Source organism: Lagopus leucura, unplaced genomic scaffold (genome assembly GCF_019238085.1).
Source record: "Lagopus leucura isolate 7727_CA_CO unplaced genomic scaffold, USGS_WTPT01 Super-Scaffold_100001, whole genome shotgun sequence".
In the NCBI taxonomy this organism is placed as follows: domain Eukaryota; kingdom Metazoa; phylum Chordata; class Aves; order Galliformes; family Phasianidae; genus Lagopus; species Lagopus leucura.
In genome coordinates, this window is record NW_024962262.1 from 74084115 (window position 1) to 74107513 (window position 23399).

The 23399-nt window shown below is 34.4% G+C and overlaps 1 protein-coding gene across 6 annotated transcripts in view; it reads right to left on the bottom strand.

Annotated features, from left to right (window-relative positions):
* The window catches only part of ITSN1 (intersectin 1), a 119304-nt gene that overhangs the window by 40086 nt on the left and 55819 nt on the right, over nt 1-23399 (bottom strand). For 5 of the 6 annotated variants that reach the window (XM_042868530.1, XM_042868526.1, XM_042868527.1 and 2 more), the window contains 6 exons: nt 20008-20095; nt 19693-19832; nt 10313-10434; nt 8989-9218; nt 7576-7697; nt 766-1007 (listed from right to left, as the gene is read on the bottom strand). In XM_042868530.1, the coding sequence (XP_042724464.1) occupies nt 766-1007; nt 7576-7697; nt 8989-9218; nt 10313-10434; nt 19693-19832; nt 20008-20095 (944 nt within the window). The remainder of the gene's footprint in view (nt 1-765; nt 1008-7575; nt 7698-8988; nt 9219-10312; nt 10435-19692; nt 19833-20007; nt 20096-23399) is intronic. The other variant, XM_042868529.1, reaches the window with a different exon arrangement.

Consider the following 23399-nt stretch of genomic DNA (forward strand, 5'->3'; position numbering starts at 1 on the left):
TCAAAGAGAGGGTTACAATAAACACATTTCTGAAAGGCAGCCTCTAAGAACAGTTAATTGCTCATCCTTGCTCATTTATGGCCAACCATTTCTGCAATTTAGTTCCATTGTTCAGGTGTGCCCCCATACAATGAAAATGTTAAGTACTGCAGTCTGTATTATGCACAGTCACTGACCTCTCACATGCCTCTGTGTTATGTCTCATACTACTTCAAATCCTTACCTTTTTTCTTTTGCTTAAAATTATTTCCTACTGACTTTTCAACTCTTTAAAAGAGTTTCGCACTATCTCTTATCCTTTAAAATGTCCAACAAATCTCATGATCCCTACCTTTGCCTCAAAGTACCTACTTAAATGATCAAAATTCAGTGAACTCAAGGAGCATGATAAAATAATCCAACTTAAATCTTTTCCGCCTGTTTTCTTTGCCTGCTTCATGTGCTCTAAGCTGAGTAATCAGTTGTATGTCTGGACTGTAATCGTGCCAAGCCCACAACCAACAAAACTCTTCTCATGTCAGGGACAGCATTACTAATTTTTATGAAAAGCATGAAAGTGTGTATTATCTACCTAGATATATAGGGGAATAATTCCAGTTTTACAAGGCTGCAATTGTAACTATTTACTACAAAAAAATATTTTACTTCAAACAAAATCTTTATCTTTTGCAATCTGTGTACTTTGTGTCAACTTCTTGTCATAGTCTAATCAATTAGAAAGTACTCCAATGGTACTTTGAGGCGATAATCACTACCCAAACATACGTTGAACTGAAGTCTGCCCAGTTGTTGGCAGTTGTCGTGCACTCTGTAGATGCAGCAGTTCCTAGTGATGTGGTTGTTTCATGCACGGAAACTTTAGGTGCAGGAGCTGCCTCAACTGGTTTTATAGACGCTGGAACTTCACTTTCAGGTATTTTTTCTGCGTAGTTTGCCGGGAACCATCCAGTTTTTCCCTTCAATTCTCCACCAAGCCACCCTGGTTCTCCAGTCTGACTTTCATCCACCTGCGGATACATTACATTAGAAAGCTAAGAAACATAATATACAAGTGGTATACTAAAAAAAAAATAAAATACATCTCATCCACAGTAATTAACTTTATCTACTTACAGAGAAATGAAAACTTTATTACAAGTACAAGCTCCACCTAGGTAGAACTTCATTATTATTATTTAATTTACCACTGGGAGAATTATGCCGCCAGCTATTCTTTCAATAACCTTTAATAGCTAAGAGAAGATTTTGCAATGTAATGTGCTTTGCAATGGTTTTTTTTTTTTTCCAAACCAGAATCAAAAGGTTTTCTGGGTGATAAGGTAAATAAAATTAAATAAATAAATAAATAAAAATTTTCATTTCAGCCCTAATGCATAAGCCAAGCATAGTTTTTGAAACAGATGCTTGAAAGTCTGTCACAGCACACCAGTTTTGGAGATATTAGTTCTGGAGAACTAATGAGTTTGGGGGGTTGGACTCGATGATCTCTGGAGGTCCCTTCCAATCCCTACAATTCTGTGATTCTGAGAAGACCATTTTGTGTTGCTATTTCTGTTTTAAAACATTTTAAAGTTTTTTTCTAAATTTCCTTTTGCAGAAAATACAACAGAAACACAGCATATTAAAATCAACATCCACCAAACAATTTCAAAACAATAGTGACATATTTTCTAACATACTTATATGAAATAATTCCATGGTGATAAAGAATCAAGAACTGCAGAAGAAAAATAATCCACCATTACTATCTCTCCTCATAACTCATTAATTGATATGGTAGCCAAACACTGACACAATATCTGGAGGCTGCAGGCACTTTTTTTTTTAAAAAAAAGGCAGTAATTGCATTAGGTAATAATTACAGCAAATCTGGTGATCTAGCTATCCAACCTGCCTTTGATACTCCAACAAAATTTCAGTTTCAAGGGGTTTAAGCAAATGTTTAAGTTTCAAGGGGTTTAAGCAAACATACAAACAAGGCTTGCTCCTGTAGCATGTCAATAACATACATCTATCTGCTGCAGATTCCCAAGCAATGATCAAGTTGGCAGTAAAACCAGGCCAGTAATGAAAAGTCACATGATCAGCTCTACACAGGAGCTGGTTTTTTGCAAGAATTTAATCTGCTTAGGCCAGTAGCATACAGTATTTTAAAATACATAAGTTTCTAATGAGAGCGTAAGTCATGCATTTACTGTTGCAGTTATCAATATAGCAACTGGTGAAAGATGCTTAAATTGCTAATTCAAAATCACCTCACCCTCCTTCCTAAGCATTCATTATCAACACGAGGCATTTGTTACTAACAGTATGCTACATGAGCCACAGAATTAGAAATTCTTTTCAGTCGATGGAGATTTCAAAATATGGTGACAAAGGATGACATCCTACAACGGCATGTGGTAGTATCTCAGAACTGGCTGCTTCAACAATTGGAAATGCACCAATCTATACATTCTGTTTGTGTGGAGAATAAACAACAACAACAAAAATCCACAGTGGTAAAAAATTATTTGTGGCAATGGTGTAAATGAGTCGCTCGAGACCAAGAGAGGGAACATTGTTTTGTATAGAAATGACTCCAGCTGAAGCAGCAAAACCTCCGATTGTTCCTGGATCACTCCTTGGAGCTAGACAGACTGCTTTGCTTTATACCCTGTGCTGCCTCTTTCACTGCCTTATTATTGTAATTTGTAGCCCACACTCCTCTTCTGGTGCAAAACAATCCATTATTTCTGCTTTTTGTTGCATGTATCTTCTGTCTCAGTCCCTATTAACTCAAAGTAAAACCAGAAATGAATGAAGTACATGCTTGACCAGTTCAATGTGGTTTTACTGCAGTGCAGGGCGAAATTTCCACTGCAGCGCTGAATAAGATTTGTTAGCGCAGCAATATGAGTGATGGAAGGTCACAGCAGAGGTGAATCTTGGGACAGCAAGGGAGAGATGGACTATCAGCACCCACTGCAGAGTTGAATAATCTAAGCAGTAATAACAAGGACACAGTTCCTACATTCAGTTCCTCAAGTTGTATCTAGAATCACCAATACACAAAAGAATCAGTACTGAAAGACCAAAAATGTGTCATCACGGTCTTCAGAAAGTGGCATCTTTGAGACAAATCACAGTAAACACAAAAAAACACTGTGATTTTTCAGCAGATAAAAAAAAAAAATCACCAAAGCAATTTTTAAAGCAACTGATTTAATGTCTTCTTAGAAGGCAGCTTTATGTTATTAATAAGAAATTCTTAAAACAGCTTATTAGGATACTCAAAAGTATTATTCAATCAAATTAAGTTTTCAGTATATATTCATAGAAAGACACTTTGAAAAGCAATTTTTATTTTATAGTTCTTTGAAAATGATTTCTCAGTTATTCATATAAAATATAACTTGGATCTACTTATGTTGCACAGTACTAGAACTTTAAATAAATTCCTTTGTATGTTTTTTCCAAATTAATTTGTTCTGATTACCTTCTGTTTTTATACTCACCATCCCAAATCCCTACAAGAAACTCTATTCCAGATTATTTTTTGCAAAATACAACTAGAATATAAATGTACATCTGAACAACAAATAGAAGTGTGTGCGTACTTTTAATTTACTCAATCATACTTCAGAGACACAGCTTACATGTTCCCATTCCCAATGGCTGAACACAAGTGACAGAAGTAAGAGCAATACAACAATAAGCGGCAGAAGCATTGGGAACCGCTAATTTCTTTCCTAACAAAAGGACTGGCTTTGCAGTGGCCTAATCCACTTCGAACTGGCTTGTGTATCACTAGCAGTCCATGTACACAGAAAGAGAAGTTCTGTTTTACAACAGTGATTCACACTACATATGAAGTCAAACCCTTAGTCTCAAAAAGCTATTTAATGAAAGCTAAGCAAAGTACCACTGTTCGTTTTGCTCAACAATCTACCCATTAAATCATCATTTTAACTTTACTTCATTTGTAAGCTTTTGATGTAGATATTCTGAGAATACTGAAATTCTTATTATAAATCTGAATTTAAGCTCTGCCTGCCAGAGGCCATATGTTGACTACGCCTACACAAGATCTAACACAACAAGGCTGCCTATGTATCCATTACAAAGAACAGTCATTCTAAGTCTCACAATCAACAACTAAAAAAACTGACAACAAACTAGCATTATGAAATTGTTCTAGTCCTCCCTATTTGAGCTTCTTCTTTGAGCTTTCTATGTAACATACATTCTGCTATCCGAGTCACTGCAGTTCAGTTAGTCAATAATTCAACTGTATTTCACTGAATTAAGTTTATTTAAACAGGCTGAATTATATCAAAGAGAATCAGTAACAACAGAATCCATTCATTTGCTCCAAGATGGAACCCAACAGAAGCAAATGCCAGCAGAATCTGTTTTTGTCAGAAAGCCCTCCAAAGGAGATGAATTCCATACATTGTATACATAATAGAAAGCACATAATAAGGTCTTTAACAGACAGAGCCCTGAACCAAGCATGGCTTTCTCAGCGCAGGATATACTTGTTTCCAGAAAAAAAAAAGCTTGTTTAAGTTATAATTAGGGTTATAAATCAATCTATATAGTGAAAGAAATAACTACCTTAAGGTGAAAGGAATTAAACATACATAAAAAGATAAGAAGCTGAGAAAATAGAAATTCAAGTTAAAATACAAATATCCTTTAATGAAAAAGTAGATATAAAAAAAAAATACAGCCCAAGCCTCACAAATTCTCTAAATCATTTCACAAGATGTATCAGTCCTACAATTGACTAACACACATACTCAAAAGCAAAGCAGAAGAAAGCTCTTCTTATCTTTACTTTTGCAAATACCCTCAGACTGAACTCTCCTCCTTGTCCTCATTTTCACCAAGACAGACCTCAACATTCACGCACAGTGTAAAAGTGTATTATGCTGTTGTAAAAAGCTATTTACAAGCTGTACACCTATTAAAGCCTCAAGTCATTCTGACATAATGAATTCTGCAGTCCCCTTTAAATCCAGGGTTTATGCCTGGTTTCCATGTGCTTCAGCTGGATTCTTTACTTATAGCAGTGACAGTTTGAGTGATATCTCCTGTATATAATATACAAGTACAGCACATGGCTTCATAAGCTTGCACAGACAATGCCATTTATAGCACTAAAATGAGGAAATGCTAAATTTGCCTATGTTAGAACACGGTTACTCTACACTGTGTTTAGAGTAACTGTGTCTAAACTCTAAACTCATAATGTTTGTTTTGTTAAACACGGTAAACTCCTAACTGCACAGGTCAACGTAACTACAGAGTTGCGTTTATGTCATAAATGAGAAATCAGATGCACTTTAACATGTAAGCTTGTAAATTACTATTTTCCAATAAACATAACTGACTGGAACCTTGTGGAACCACATGACATGACAAACACTGAAGGACAGAGTCTAGGAATCCAAATGCCCGTTATCAAAAGTAAGTTCTAGTTCACCGCACTTAAATTACTTTTGACAATGTGGGCTGATTTGTTATTTTACTCCTACATAAATTAAAAAAACAAATAAACTACACGATAACAGAATCTTGATTTATGAACACGAATAAATTGCGTAGACTTCCTAACAGCCATATAGCACACTTACCCATTCCCTTTTAACCTCCATCAGGAAAGCAATGATTTAAAGCAAGGCAGAATTATAACACATTTCACAAAAGTGTCTTACATTAATTTTCTAAGAGTAGCCCATTTAAGCAATTACTGCAGAGCAGGAGATAAATCCCACAGGAATCAATCATCAGGTTTAATTATTGTTAAATGGATGTTAAGTAAAGAAAACTGAGAGGTAGAGAATATTTTCTGGAGTAAGTTAAAGTCCAAAACAAGATACAAGAAGACTCAAATTACCCCTAAGTTCTTATTTTGGCAAAATGGTATTTCCCTGTGATTCTACTTTGTGGTGATCACTCTTTCTCAGAGTGAAAGAAGAAAAGAAGAAAAAAAGAAGAAAAAAAAAACCCAAACAACATTATATGCCTAGGCAATAATCTACTTTCCAATAAAGTAAGATAGAACATTTTCTAGAGCCTAAAGACACACATGTATCCACATCCTCTCTATTTAACAACGCACTCACCTATACTATTTATTGATAAAGAGCAATAAAAACTGCAGTATTATTCAGAATGGGATTGGTCCTCTTTACAAGTCATTCAGTACTGCTACTAATCTAGGATACACGTTTATTTTCCAAAAGCAGATTCTCATGTCACAAATATTTCACTGTGGCACAACAAAAGGCTGAGAGATGAGGGCTCATCTCTGTAGAATAGATGCATTTCCTTTAAAGTTACCATTACAATTTAGGACAGACTACAAGGTGTAATTTTTTTCCAAAATTCATTATTACTGTGCTAAAAACAATAGCTCCTAAAACAGTTTTTTTGGGGTGGAACACTATAATGAATATACCCTCCCACAGTGAGAAAGATACCATCTGATATCCACGCCAGGCATTTTTATTATGAGCAGACATATGCATGCAAAGGTCATACTAGCAATTTATTATTATTAATATAATTTCCATTATTGTAGTCATTAACATCAGAACTGAAATTTTAAAACATAATTATGCATACAAGCAGAAACCAGCCTCCAAGAATTTGAAGTTTAATATGACAGTTATAGGCTTATAGGTAGATTATATTCCAGTAACTCTACTACTCTTAAAAAATGAATGGAAATGCTTCTGTGTCAACACGCCTGCAAGTAAATTTTTACATTTTCAGGTTTCCATTTTTTTAAAAAGTGATATTTTATCTACTTCATATCCTCTTGAGAATAAATGTAAAACTGCCTCATGAAAAAAAACAGTAAATTATACAGTTTTAAAATTACAAGTAAATTAGGTCATTAAGTCAGAAATAATGACCAAAAGAGTTGTAGAAAAATTCCAGTATTGTTAGAGAAGTATCACTACAATACAAAGACCACATCAGCACTGCTGGGATCATGACAGAAGTGTAGTCATCCTGTAGCTTAGTGTAATTGTTCCACTTTGTGCTACCCTGGACATCACATTCTCTTAATAAAAACAAATTATTCCTTTTTTTTTTTTTTTTTTTTTACTCCCCGCTCTTGTATTACTCATCTAAGAAAACAAATTTCTTATTAGAAACATTCTTTATTTATCAAAATCAGTTTTTTATTTAACCCATAGCAACCATACTCTCATTTGAAAATAACAGGAATTGTATTTCCTGGGTACCCTGGAGAACAAGAAACTTTTCACCATGTACAGGAACCTTTTCAACACCTCTGCATCTCAGACACACACACAGCTCAGCACACTAAAACTAGCACAATCTACACATAGATTATCTTTCAGTTTTACAATACAATGAACTTTAAGAAGCTATCCATAATTAAGAAATTACTGTGTCCCATCCTGTTTATTTTGGTATTCACTAAAATATTGTTCTCAAATTTAAAAAAAAATAAAAATAAAAAAATCTTGCCATATTAATTTCTCTCACACAAGTGCAAAACCTGAAGTATTTCTTCAAGCACTTATATCACAGTCTGTTGTCTGTTCTTACCATGACTATGTCGCCAGGTTGAATAGTGATTTCATCATGGCTTCTTGATTCAAAAGGATACAGTGCTCTATAATACACTATTTTTACATCCTCCTGAGCAGAAATTGTTAGTGGAGCTTTTCCTGAGCAAATAAAAAAACACAGATACAAACAAAAAACCACATCATTTTTCCATACTTGAAAAATATGGTAAAATTGAATAAATAAAAAAAAACAATACCTTATATATTGTACATTAACCTCTTCTTATACAAGAGGAAATAAGAAAATTAATGATTTCAAATGTAACTCGTACTGTTCTCTCTTCTTAACATCATGTAAAAAATTACTATATTTTAACTTTTTTGATATGCAACTATTTTTACAGAAAGAATTGTGTACTTATGGTGCAACACACATGACATCAAATGCTTCACTGATTATGTTTAAGTCTGATCACTAACCTATAGGTTCAATTCAAACAGTAATGTTCTTGCATGCAACAGTGGTATCCCAAATACTTCTAGAGCCTGCTTATGTAGCAGCCTCAATTGCAGCCTGAATATAGTTTCAAAAAAGATGTCTCAAAATGTTCTAATACACATGGATTAGCTGAAAAGAGGTCACTTACAGATTGGTGCTTTAAAAATCACATGCTGTATTACAGATGCATTATTAGTGAAAAGAAGACTAAAGAAAAAACAGATAAGCTACATTTCTCCTGTATAATGCAGTTCCTATTTTGCCCTGTACAAATAATACCTAGCAAATAGATATAATTGATAAAAGCTAGATTACAGCTAAAAGACAGAAAGCAATTTCCCTTTTATGCAGTCTTCTGATCAATTATTTAAACAAATATTACAATCCCAATTAATTCTCATGCATAATTATCAAAGCTACTCAAGAGTGTACCACAATTCCAAACATGGGCAAAAAATTAGGTTATAATACTGAAAAAAGCTCTCAGCTGAAAGTGGTCAAGTGCATAGCAGAAGAGATTCTATCATAGACTTCAGGCCAGTTGTTCAGTAAGCAACATGCATAGTGAGGAGGAAGAAAAGTAACTGCATGACACTATAAAAAATTCACATCAATACAAGAGTTGTAATGAGAAGTGTTGTAGTAATTTTTTGGCACCTTATAGCAGGATTTTACATAAACATACAGCTTAGATTCTCCCTTTGATTTGGACTGTGAGTCTCATCAACTACATTTTATTCTATCTGCTTAACATCTTACTTTTAAAAATACTGAAGCCTAAAGTGAACAAGTTTTTGGAATCTAAAGCTCAAATCATACATTATTTACTTCGACACAATGAGCAATCCAATCTTGAAACGTAGTACTTTCCTGTATTACATGAGAAGACAAAACCAAAAATAATTTTTAAGTGAGGTATGTGCAACAGTATTTTTTGAATTTTTCCTCTACCTGCATTTGACCATGGAGCCTGGACAGCTGGCTTAACTGGTTCTTGATGTGGTTGGAAAAGCTTACTCGGTTTCTCTTGGATTTCCTGTTTCCCCTTATCCTCACTTTCCTTCTTCTTAATTGTTTCTTCCCTTTTTTGCTTGTCATCTTCTTGATTTTTTTTTTGCCATTGAGGTTCTTCTTCTTGTTGCACTCGATCCAGCCGTTGTTTATCCCGATCCTGGATTCTCCTGTTGGATAAGTAAAAAATCTTTCTTGAGTTAGTCAAACAAAATATCAGAGATTTTCCTTGTACATAATTGACAATAAAAAGTGTAATCCTTATGGCTTTTCTGTATCCTGTCAGATCTGGTAATTTTATTTTGGTAAATTAGCAAGCACTCCAACACATTTTCTAACAGTGACTCTTAACAGGTAAAGAAGAATGTATGAATTCTTAAAGAAAGAGCTGTGACTCTCAGACAAGTGAGAGAATTTTCTGTGTAAACTACTAGTAGCTGCAGGACTCTATTACTTCAAGTTGCTTTGTCCTTTTATTTAAAAACCAATTTAAATGACTTTTCCTTTTAACTCACATGTAAAGGCTATGCCTCCAGAAGATAATTCCACAGAACTCTAACAGAGTTACAGAGCAACCTCAGTATTCAGTAAGAAATGAAAAACCTGTTGTGTTTTGGAGCTGGAAGAAGGTGAAGGGAGGAAGTGAAAAAAACATCTAACATATCTGCTTTTTCCTCAGAACTGTATATTATTCCCACAGTCATACAATTCTGCACGGAAGTAGACTTACTAAAGCAAATTACCTTTAGGAGTTCTTCAAAAAGGTCTCTATGGTCCCAAATAGCTTAAAAAAACACTAAACTGCTAAAAATGGAATCAAGCAGCTACAAATGAATGATGTCAGAATAAAAGTAGTCATTAAATTATATGACATTCACTTTACATAAATATTATACAAATACATTCGAAAACTTCTCCAAGTGTGTAGCAAGAAAATATTAGCTATGTCCTTACATGTAGAAGTACCTTTAAGCAATGCTGCTGAAATCTGTAAGTATGTGACAGTTAAAAGTCACAGATTTAGATCACCTCCACAACATGCTTTTCATTCGAGGATAAATAAAAAGATTCTCCTGATTTCAAAACAAATCATCTGCACTGAACTGAAACCTGATCTAGGTCTTGGATATTTTTGCCATTTAGTGATATATTATTTGAGATCAGACTACGCTCTGGGAAACATGCAGTTTGTTTGACTTTGTTGCAAAATGCTTTGCACTCCAACACCTCTGCAGTAAGGGCATAAACTAGAGCACTTTGCTACCTTTGAGCTTCTCTTTGCTTTTCCAGCTCTGTCTTCCTTTCTTGTTCTTTCTGTTTCAGCCTCTCAGCTTCTAAGTTCTTTTGTTTCTGAAGTTGCTGTTTGTTATGTATTTCTCTCAGCTCCTAGACAAAAAAAGCAAAGAACGTGTAAACATATGCTATATTAATCATAATTAATGGCCTCATATATTTTCATTGTGAGGTAACAAAAATCACAAATGTTGGATATCTCTTCAAACTTCCAGTAATGCCAAATGCATTGGTAGATATTTAAGGTACATTTCAAAGGACCACAAACCATTTAATATTTTCCTAGTTTTTACCCATGCTAGCTGAGATGAAGATTAAGAAACAAGTCAGACTTTACTAAAATGTGGCTTTAAGATTTTGACAAAAGTTTGACAATGTTTCATCTAGATACACTAAATATGTAGAAACAGGAAATTCTTTCTAAACTCGTATCTTAGTAATTTTCTGTTTCTATTGAAATATACGACTGACAGTAAGCAGGTTTGTTTAGTTCTTGTGTCCTACAAAGCTTTATCTTCACTTACTCAGGCATGAAAATAGTTTATCTTGAAAGTAGTGTGATTTTTTTTTTCAAAAATTCACAGATGAAGACTTCAAGTGGTTCAAATAAAGGGCCAAGATGATAACTGAGTTAATCTCACAAAATGATTTATAACTTCCTAGTTATAAAAGTTGAAAGTTAATATTCATTAATTTTCAGACTGAATTTACGTTGTGTCTAAAAATTTGTGAAAAATAGTGAAATTAAACCATGCATTAGTGCTTAAAGACTGCACTATGCAACATCAAATTTTAAGATCAAGCCAAAAAACTACATTATTAAGAGAAGTAATACATGACCTTTGCAAGGTATTAAAACATTTCTGACATATGGATATAAGTTTTTAAAAAGTCAAGTTGAGCTTCATGTTCTAGCTTTCAGTCCCATTTTCTTAATGATCCTCAATTTTAAATTCAGTGAAAACTGAGTTCAGCATAATTAGAGAGATAATCAGTTCCTATACAAGTTTTAAATAAAACTCTGCTAGGGCCATGAAACTTACTGAAATACAGAGATAATTTGGGCATATATTTTATGACCATCATTATTTTCCATAGTGACATGCAAGCTTAGCCAAAAGTTAGGATCTAGAATAGATATTGCAGAGTATAAAGTAAACTACTCTTGTGAAATCACCAGAATTATTCAGGCAGGATAATGCCGTTGGGAAAAATTTTAAACCCTGAATACCTACAGTTATAAACACTCACACACTGGCTTATTTTGGAAGGAGGAAAAGCAATTCTAAAACAGAAAAGTGTTAGCAATATTCAGCATAATGGGCTGAATGAGCATCCTATTTGGCCCATATGGAACAATGAGAAAATAAAGCCATCAGCATATTGCAGCAAACGCACAATTAGACAACTGCTCCTGCAGCTAGATGTGGTCTGCAGTAGACCTTTCTGCAGTGCTAACCACAGCAAGAGATCATTTCCAATAACTGATGTATTATATCAGCTTCCTTCATGCTGCTACACTTCCACTGAGGTACAAAGGATTTGACTCCTGTTTCCAGTTAACTTTTCTGAAGGAATTACAGACTCTGTCTTCATTATATGATCACCTGAACCCATATTTTCATTTTGAAAGTATGTAGGTACAAGTGCTAAGGACAAAATATACAGCCAGAAAAGCACTGGCGGTAAACAGCATCAATCTGTAAGGTCATAGATAAAAAATGGCACAGTTTCACAGAATCACAGAATGGTTCGGGCTGGAAGTGGTCACACAGCCCATACCGCCCTAACCCCTGCCATGGGCAGGGCTGCCCCCACCAGCTCAGGCTGCCAAGGGCCCCATCCAACCTGGCCTTGAGCACCTCCACAGCTTCTCTGGGCAGCTGTGCCAGGACCTCCTGAGAAGAGGTTTTCTCAGGAGATTATGGCAGGTCTTTCTTTCCATCTGGGACTGATATGCTGCCACCATCTGCTTGCTTTGCCTGCCCCTTGTAGGAGTTGCTGGCTGGAGATGATACAGGAAAGCACAGATTGGGCAGGGAGAAAGAGGCATCACTCATATGATTTTAGTTGGCCATGTGAAAAACCGCTTTCAACAGTATTCGGTAGATTACAAAAGTCTTCACATGTGCAAAATGAAGTATTTACAAAGCTCATGAAGTTAAAAATGCCATTGCTCAGAAGTATAGAGTATCTTGAGTAGTACTCATGATTTTCAACTAGCTGCCACTCTTTTCTGGGTAAAAATACTGCTATCCAGAGCACAGGTTTCTGTCTCCTAAGTTTAAATCTTTATTAAATTGTAGCACAATCTTTAGTTCAGAAATCCTTTGTTATTCTATTTGTTTTTGTTTCCCTTCACATTCATTTCCTCTGCTGTCCCTGAACTATGCATGCCAAGAAGCTCAAGTTTTTGAGTTCTAGTCAATGAGACAAAAAAACCCTGCTATTGCTATTGAACAGAAAGAACTGAGGTAGCCACGTACAGTTCTAACATGGTAACACTGAAGATAACCTATGCCTTGCAAAAACTATTTAGGTGATAGCACTTTCTAGTTTTTTCTTCCCTTTGCATCTTTTTCTCAATGTCTGTTGTTCTAGCAATTAAATAGGAATAATCACTAAGCAAGGAAAGAAGAACCAAAATTCTTGAAGAGTATTCTTGAGGACTATCATAGTTAAAACAAAACAAAAAAATCACAAAGACTTTAAATGTAACAATCCATATACAAATACATGAGCTTAGTTTACTTAACAAGAAATTTGCATATTAAAAAGAATAATTCAGTTCACCTACACTCACAGAATCAGGAGGAATCTATCTCTAATTCAGAAATAGGTATTTTGCTCCGTTCAGAAAAACATCCCTGATTCTCAATTACATAAAAGTCAGAGTTTACAATACATCTGTATACCAAACACTACTTACTTCTACTAGATGTCTAACTGCAAGGTTTGCTGAAACTGTATTTTAATTACAATTTAGACATATAAGTTTATCACACTACTGAACATACAATATATGCCACTTCTCCTGCCAAACAGAAAACTTTGAAAGTTCCAGCTATGAGCCATCTCTCCATGACTGTCCAAAGCAAGTCATTTATCATATGTAGTACAAAAGGCAACATCATTAAGTCTTGTTCAAATAATTAAATTATTTTCTTTGCTTATTTCGTCATTTTATATACGTGCTCAGCTAAGTGAGGATCTCAAGATAAAGTTTATAAAGATATCCACAGAAATTTTATCATATTATTCCTTCCCAGCTAAAGCAATATGCTAGTTCAGTATTTTGTGAAGAGATTCTTCTGTGAGACATATCTGTCTGTAACGGGTGAGAAAAATCCAACCTAACTTTTACAGCTGGCACTGAATAGAATATTTTGGAAGTAAAAAACGTAGTAAATAACCCTCTTTGCACCAGCTAGGAAGAAATAAAGATTTTCTTGGTGTCTCATGCCACTGGTAGATGCTCTATTGCTTTGCCAAGTATCAGTGGGTGGCTGAGGGAAGAAATAATCAGCATCTACCACAGTGCTATAGGACATCAACTGAACAGAATTATAGTAACACTTCAACAGTCAACAGAATGAAACATTTACTGAATATTCAGCACAGTCCTACACTCACCTTTTACAAACACAAGCAACTTAAAATCTGTACAAATTGTATATTGTAACTCTGAGGACATAACGATGCTCTCTTTGTTTCTGGTGTGCAGGACAACAAACATTGTAAAAGCAGAGAGAAATATTACCTTTCACAAACAGACTAACAAGTATAAAAATAACTTTGAGACTCACGTCATACTGAATATGGATTAAAATATGAATTTCATACAGCAGAGTAATATTAACTATATACAGACAAGTCATATTGCTATGAAAACCTTAACTTTAAAAATGTAATTGTTTAAGCCCAAATTTTGCCTTTTGACAGCTTAGAACACTCTTCAAGGATTACAATACAAGATTTCCATCTAATCTTCTGAGACAAACAGGAGCATTTGTTGAACCCTACAGTTCTGTGCTCACTGAGGCTTTCCCACAGAAATGCTCCTCTACCCTATTCCCCAGTTCCCAAAAAGAGCCTTGACAGAGTTCTTCCTTTCACCCCATTTCAGAGCTATGGCGGATTTGAGAAGGTATTGTCATCTCTCTCGTACCTGGAATCCCAAATTACAGTGTTGTGTAGGAATACTTTACTTAATATAAAAGCTTTTTCTTTTTAAAAATTCTGAACATTGTGACCACAAGAAGCAACTAACTTCAAATCTTAAGGTGTCAGATATGCAAAAGGCAAAAGTAACTAACTAGTACTTTGTGTAGGTTGCAAATCAATGCACACTTCTCATTTAGGCACTAAGGATCAGACAGATAAAATCACAAACTCTTCTCTTCAGTTATGCTTTACTGTTAGCACTTATTATTAAATACTAACTTATTTAAACACTGCACACTCATCTGTTTATGGAAAAGTGAAGCACATAACTGGAGGAGGTTCATCACTCAGATTGAGAAAGTTGTGTACTGCCTGAGTATGGCATGGAGACCTTTAGAAAGGAGTCTAAGTAGTTGACGCAGCCCAGGAGAACTGCCAGGCACTGCAGCATTGCATCTTCCATTGCCATTGACTGGAAGAAAGAAATGCTCAAATGTAAACAGGCATTCATATGCAAGACTTGTCCAGTGCACACTGACTAGACAGGGACTGACAACAACTGGAACATGACACAAAATGCAAAACATTCTTAAGAGCTTAAATCTAGTTGTTCACCACCTTTTGCAGGCACTGAGAATAGCTTCTCAGCAAGACTAACATATTTCAGAAACACCATTTTCTCTTGTGGAATGACTCAGATAAACTCTAAAATATATGATTCTTCAGTGCTGTATGAAATAGCTACTTGGTCTTTGGAGACGAAAACCATATTAACAACTATTTTAATTGCTTTATTTGGCTGTGTAGTGACTGGTCATTGTGAGATTTAGAAGTGAATTTAGTTCATTTTACTAGTATATGTATCAAATTTAATTATTACAGTTCTAGGCTAAGATTTTTCAAGAGGATCAGAGAGTTAGACTGCTACAATTTAATTAACGATACAAAGATGCGGCGTAATTTTCAACCTTGTTACAAACTCCGTCACTCGTTTTTGTAGACCAGTACAATCAAGACTTCTGCAGCAAAATTTCACAAATCTCATTTCAAAAGATATTTCATCAATTTCAAACTAAAGTACTCATTCCTTTGCCAAACAAGTGCACTTGGTGGCTTTAGGCTAAAGCCACAGTGGCAGTCAGGTAATTCCATCAGTTTGCTCAAACTGAGTAGGTGATGCTACAAATATCCAGTAAAGATCCATGGATCTATCTCCTTTGAAGCATTAATAATAATTTATACTCCAGAAAAATTTTGAGTAGAAACAAACCCTATGAAAATTTTGAACAGTTGAGATGTTAACTTGAAACAGAAGTAACTGAAATACTCGAGCTCCAAGGCATTAATAAGAAATTTAAATAAATTGTTTTGGAGGATTGAATAGTTTCACTGGAAAGAGAAGTGGTCATTTATCATCCGAAGTCATTTATCTCCTTAGTCTGTCATTTATGCTATTAAGACATTAAGCAAATATAAGGTGATTTAACATCAATATTGAGTATTCACATAAAACTGCAACACAGAAGCAAATGCAGTGCAATCCACTGCATATGATAGGTGTTGAAATGTTGATCTGTAGCCAAAAATATTAGAGCATCAAGTAAACCGTATAGTCTCATCAAAGAAAAGGTACACTAGACACTAGTTAAATTGTTCACTTTATGTTGTGCTGTCTCAGCATATTTATCTATCAGCTCTCAGTAGATCAAGTGTAGCTTGTTTCAAGGGAATGAATTTGAAATGCATTGCAGAACGTAAATATACGTTCACATAGGAAATAATACAACAGTTATTCATAAACAAAACATGAGAAATAGATCTCAATAACGATGATAAAAGTTAATGATTTTATGTTGTTGTCAACTTACTGTCTCTTAAGCATTTAATCAGAACTAGTAAGTTAGTCTTGGCATACAGTTTGTACTCAGAGAGCAGTAGCTTATATATTTCCAATGTTGGCTCTGTATTTTATTAACTTAAGCATTTTGACTAAGTACTCTCTCTCCTAGTAGGTAAGTGCAAAACACTTCAGGATAGTATATACTTGAAGAGTATCCCACGTATGGCTTCTCTTTTAAGAGAATTCACAAAATGTATCACATAATTATGTTTCTAGCCCAGAATTTAATTGTAGTATATAGTTAAGCACCAGTGCCTCTCCATCATTTGATAGAAAACAGATTCACGAGACAGTGTCAATTAGAGTGATGTTCCAACAGCTACCCATCAAACGTGCATCTCTCAGTACATTAGAGCACAACAGAAGAGTAGATCATCACAGAAAAAAACCTATTATTTTTAAACATACAAGATAATTTAGGAAAGTCCTTGGTTAAAAATTGTGTTTTAAATTCATTTATTTCATAACAATACATTTCCAATAAATACATCCTATTTTTGCATAGTTCTCTTTGGTTTTTAAGTTAAATAAACTTTTATTTAGAGCTCATATGGTTGAATTTTTTGATACATTATTTGAAAATGTTTTACATTTTAACATAAACACTATACAGCTGACTGATAATTATATAAATTGTATAATATTTTAGCACCAAATGAACATGTAATGTTTACGCACAATATCACTAAGTAAATAAGCAAGTCATTCCACTTTTAGTTGTGGAAATTATTACTAAAAATTGGAAAAAAAAGATCATCTTTCCAATGGTAGCATCTTAAGGTCGTCATCAGTTTTTGATTGTTTATGTTAAAAATATCAGATAATTATTCAGGTTCCTAGACTAATGTGCAGTATTTTTACTTAAGACATAGCTATGATCTGGTTTGATTAAAGAGCAGAACTTCTACTTCACATAAACTGTAACCAAACTAAGAGTTTCAGGAACTCTTTTCACTAGCTTTGTGTACAGACTCACATACAAAATATTCTGAGAGCTCCCTCAGTAAGAGTAAATGGCCCTTAAAATAGTGCTGCATACACAGGGTCTTCTAAGCAGTTTCTCTGTCAATGGGATTCAGAAGGAGGAAAGGTTTTGATTGGATGTCTGGGAGAAGCTCTTTACAGAGTGGTGAGATGGTGGCACAGGCTGCCCAGAGAGGCTGTGGATGCTCCATCCCTGGAAGTGTTCAAGACCAGGTTGGATGGGACCCTGGGCAGCCTGATCTAGTACCAGATCTGCAGGTTGGTGGCCCTGCCTGCGGCAGGGGGGTTGGAGCTTGATGATCCTTGGGGTCCCTTCCAACCCAAGCCATTCTATGATTCTATGATCACCATCCTGCGCTGAGCCCAGGAAATGGCATGTATTTGCATGCAGATGTTTAAATCTAGTAATAAAGATATTCAGGTCTCCAAAAATGCATCTTACACATTCAACAGAACTACAAAAGGGAGAAGATACAACTCTCTCTGAACTAAGTTCCCACTTTTCAGTTTCATTAGTAAAACTGCCCCAAAGCCACATTTTGACTTCTTAAATTCACCTCCAAGCAAGAGTAGGAATCTGCAGCAAGGCAAAAATAGTAAAATTCAGCATTGCAAAGTGGTCATCCTATTAAGCACTGTGTCTACACATAATGAAATCAAGAACACAATGTTTTCAGTAAAAGAAAAGCTGCTGATGTTTTCCCAAAATCTTTCCACATCATTAATTTTCAGCATTTAAAGTTATAATGTTAAATACTAAGATTTGAACACAGAAGTCAATTCTCCCAGTAAGCTGTGAAATAGCTTACAATTACACATTGTACCAAGATAGATGGCAAACACTCTGATAAATCAATGTCTTCGTTAAATGTCAATTTTCATTTTCTAATTCTTAGCTTGTTAGTTATTGAGTCCTTTCGTATTTACCAAATTAAATGTAGATGCTTGGAGTTTTTTAGTGCCACGGAACTAAGATTATTCGCATACACCCCCTTTCCACCCATTTATTCACTCTTCGGGTCACCTATTATCAAACCAAGTGCTGATGCTAATTTTAGAATGAGTATCCTTTGGTCACATTTATCTTCTATGTGGTTCAAAATGTATCAATTAAAAAAAAAAAAAATCAGCTAGAAAGCACAACATGATAAAATGTGTCCATAGAGTATACAAAGAAAATGCTAGTAAGGTAAACTGTTCTGTTTTCTTTTAAAGTGAACTGAATATTTAGTTCAGTTTTATGTATGTTATGTCTTCTCAGAGATTCTTCACTTTCTACCTCCCTGCCTTGAAACAGGTAGTGTTATCATCTGCAGCTTTTCATTTTTCCTACAGTGAGTAATTTTAAGATTTAAAAAAGCTATCTGTTGCATAACTTCCAACTCACCTTCCTTCTTAAAATGTATTATAGTCATAATTGATCTAATTTCAAAAGAACTACAGAAATATTAATATATTGATCATTGTGCTTTTCCTTCTAAATACCAGTAGCACAACTTGATTTGTCTTGCAGGAAATTGAGAATTTTTCTTGTCAGCTTTCAGTGGAAGCCAACAGATAAAAAATAAAAATAAAGATAAAAAATAGCAAATAAAGTACTTATGCATTGGAATATTTTGCTAGGGAAAAAAAAAAACAATGACAGTATTTTTATTTAATTTAATAGTAAATAGTAAAATAGTAAATAGTAAAACAGTTTTTATTTTATTTAATAGTAAGTGATTCTAACTAGAGACTGATTTATAACTTCCCTCTGAGTAACTCTTCCTCTGCTGACTTTTGCAACTTCTGTAATTTTCTTGTGCAGAAATAAACAAAATCACACAGTTTCAACAAAAGACTAATCAATAAAGTATGAAACCACAAACAACAGACAACTACATTCATGAACAAGTATGCTCTGACAAACAGTAGATAAGTAACTCTATGTGTTAGTTGGAAAACAAGCAACTTCAACAAATATTTGAAATTGAAGCACTGATTCCAGCAGATTTGATGACCCACTGTAGTCATGTAGTTCTTCCAATGCATAGGGGTAGAAAATAGTGATTTAATACTTATAGTTGCAGCTCTGGAATCAGACTTCAAGTTTATTCTTAGGTATATTATGCAGATTAAGTTTATTCAAATTCTTACTTTGAATGTTAAGTAGTATTTTCTTCAAAAACAAAAATATTAGATTTCACAATGTTGCTAACACTGACATTCTAAATCAATCATTTTAGTTCAATATACTTCTCCATGATAAATTACTAAATTTATTGACTGAACATTTAGGAGAGAGATTAAAAGTTTCAGATTACCTTCAGCTGATTATTGAAAATATCAATTTCCTGAAGTTTAGATCTGGTTTCTTTTTCTACTTCATCTAGCTGGTCTCGAAGCTGTTGACGGGCTAGCTCCTTGGCTTCTAAGGCTCTTCTGATAGTAAGAAGAGAATCTCCTGTTTTTAAATATATTATGAAATAAATATTTTCATACATTGAGAATTTCATGGCACAGCACACAACATTTTTCAAATTGTATCTTGCAACATAGAAAATCTTACAGAGTATGCTGTGTAATGCAATGTAATGGCTTTTAAAAACAGATTTAGACTTACAAAAAAATATACTTACTATGCAAACTGTTCTGTTGAACCTGCTTCAGTTGGTCATTGAGCAATTGCTTTTCTGGAATCAACTTTCCAAGCATCTGCTGAGATTCCTGAAAAGAAGACAAGGGAAGAGAATACAAGACAATAAAAATGCAGAGTGGTAAGTGATGGATGACGACTACAGTCATAAGAGCTTTCATTTTAATTTCTTCTGAAATCGCCTTTTACTTTCCCACACAGTTAATCATGTATTATTGCTATTATAGAAACGCCATCTGTATGGTACCTCCACTCAGAAATGGTTCTCTGTCTATTTGTCCTGTTTTTTTTTGAATAGGAAAAAGTAAGAATATCAAATTTAAGTTTATTACCTAAGGACTGATTTCTCATTGAATATGTAAGTTGGATTAGAAGTAATTAAAACTGAGGACAGAGAGATATAGTCATCTTTTCTTGTATCTAAATATGTTAGAAAAACACTTCTTAACAGTTTACTTCTCATTTTAATAAAAGAACATTAACTACAATAATAAGTAGGACAAAATATTATCAGTTTATACAAAGCAAAGAAAATAAAGGCTTTCACCTAATATTATGGACAAAGATATGCAACACAAACTGTTAGATGAGAATAGAGATCTCTAAAGCTCTATATTTAGCACTCGTGAAAGAGGATTAAGGCCTCTAGATTTCAACATACATTTGTACGATTTTGTACCAAAATTATAGGAGACTCTGAGAAATTCATCCTTTTGTGGATTATATATTGTCTTTGCTCTTTTTGGAGGATCAAGCCTTGACCTCCAGCTTCAAGTTATCACAGCAAATTATAGAAGCATGATGTAAAACAGCTTATTGTACAAAGCTGTTCAATTGTCAATGTCTCATCTCTCACACAAACTACGTAGTTCATTTCAGCAGCTACCTTGAACTGCAGGCATTTGAAGAACATCTGACAATTTCAATTTGTCACAAAGGACTGTGAATGAAATAATACAACCCTAACAACAAATGTCACATAGCAACTCATGAAAAGTTTCTACTTCTCACCACAAGAACACAAGCTTGAACACAGTGGCACGACTTTATAGTTGTCCCACCTAACTCATGGCAGTCTTGAAGACCCCAGTGTTTGGCTCAGATCTTATGATTATGCAACAACCACAGACACCTGTAATCTCCTTACGTTCAGAAGACACACTCAGCACAGCAGTCGAGGTCTCCATAAATTCATAAGGTCTAAAAATTAAGATAAGCTACGCATTTGACTATCAGGAGTCACATGTCTGACTGTTTAGCTCTATTGTCTGTAGCACTTTTCAGCTCTTCAAGGATATAATGAAGGCCAGATAGTTCTATCATGGGCCTGTCTTCTTTATTTAGAAACAAAAAAGGAACAGCAATATATAATGCAGCATTTTCCAACTCATCTGTCTGAGGAGGTCTGCCTTGTTCCCAATAAATCACCACTGACATGTTTTAAAACTACATGCAAAATACCGTTCTCTGCATTTATGCTTCACCCTTCCACCAAACTCCCTTCCCACTGAAATACCTGCAAGCTCCATGTCACAGTTTGAGATGAAAAATTTTAAAAGAAATATAGTCTTGCACACAGCTATACCGGAAATTGAGTTTTCAAATAGTATTACTGAAGAAAGACGGCCTCTAATCAACTATATGTACTGAGGGATTAACTTCAATAGAAAAAAGGAAAGGAAACTGGTCCTCTAGATACAAAGATATCAAAATTCTATCATTCCAATCAAGGAATCATTTAGTTAAGAAAAATAGCAGAACAAATCTCAAATTGATCCAGGATTTACAGAGAAATTACATTCTACAAGTGCAGAAAGTAATATAGGACAGTATTTTAGAGCAGAATGTAAACTTAATGTGTTTGCTTTTAATGGGCAGACTAGTACTGAAATCCAGGCCAGTAATTTGAATACCCAGAATAATTTTGAGTGTATCTAAGAAAAGAGAATGTCAAGGGACCACGAGGATCAAGTTGTTTCCTGCTATCACAGACAACAGTGCAACAGTGATCTAGTCCAAGAATGTCTTCTGTATCCATTAGTTCTACTGAGGAAACAGATGGAAGAAATTAATGGCATCACTAACACTGTAGTTTCATGCAACAAGAAATTTCTATATAGCAGCAGAAGTTAAAAAAAAAAAAAAAAAAAGCTATCAAAAACAAGTCATCTTACATCCAATGAGGGAAAATTTTCTTTTCTGACTCTATGCTCTGAGCAAGAGGGTAAATGAGAAACTGAGATATCACAATGCACTGTAAGTCTCTGTCACATACTCTGCACCCAGTGCTTCAAAGAAAAGTCATATTACTTGGGAACCGAACTGTTCATCAAGGAGGCAAAAAAACCCTCTGCAAAAAACTAGCGGAAGCCCTGCAGACAGTATGCATCTGGTTTAAACACCCCTGCAAATATAACTCTACCAGATACCAGAGATTCACGTAACTAGTACAGATTTTCATCATGCTGTATTAACTGTTACAAAATTTCTTCCAAAAATTTTAATGAAATCCATCTTGAAACTAATTAATAGGTTAAAGAATAATTACTTCTCTTAATTATCTCACTTTTCATGCCAACTGTCACATGTATTAAATTATAATGCTTCCAAGTAAAGATATAATATTTTACAAAAAGAATTCACAATATTAACTTTTAATCTACTGGAGCCTTTATAAAAGTCACATACTGCTCTTCTCTTTCCTCTATAAATTAGACAGTAAAATGTAAAGGATATTGGAGAAACTCATCTATTTCAGGAAAAATCTTTCCATTCTTCTAGGTTCTCCCCAGATAGAATTGACCTTTTCTGCTAACTAGTAGCATTTCTTTCTGAAATCATAATTTCAGAACCCCTCAAGCAAAACTAACTGAAATACTAGTGGTAGAAAACAATGAGCTGCTAAGAAAAGAGTTCCACAAAGCTGTAGCTATTGTTATCAACATAAAACAAACAAACAAAGAAAAAAGCCCTCAAACTCAAACCCAAAAATCCAACAAAACAACCACCAAGAGAGTCAAATGTAATTTTCCTTACAGAAGTGCTGTCACAGTCACTGTGAATGAAGCAATTTAAAAAGTGCATAGTTAGAAGTGCCCTACCCCTTATTGAGTACAAACCATCTAACAGCAACGAGAGAAAGCTAAAAGCCGCTACAAAGATAGTGATTCTAAAACAAGAGGTAAATTTCAGAGTAGTGTCAAAATGCTCAAAAAAAAAAAAAAAAGCAATCTGCTTTTTTATCATTGTGATCTGTTCATAAGTAGAATAAATTAAATATTAGGAAAGCGAAGAATCCTTCTGATGTCCTTTACTTTTTCTTTCATATAGATGAAGCTAAAATTGATGTGTAAAAGCAGTAGAGAAGGAAAGCAC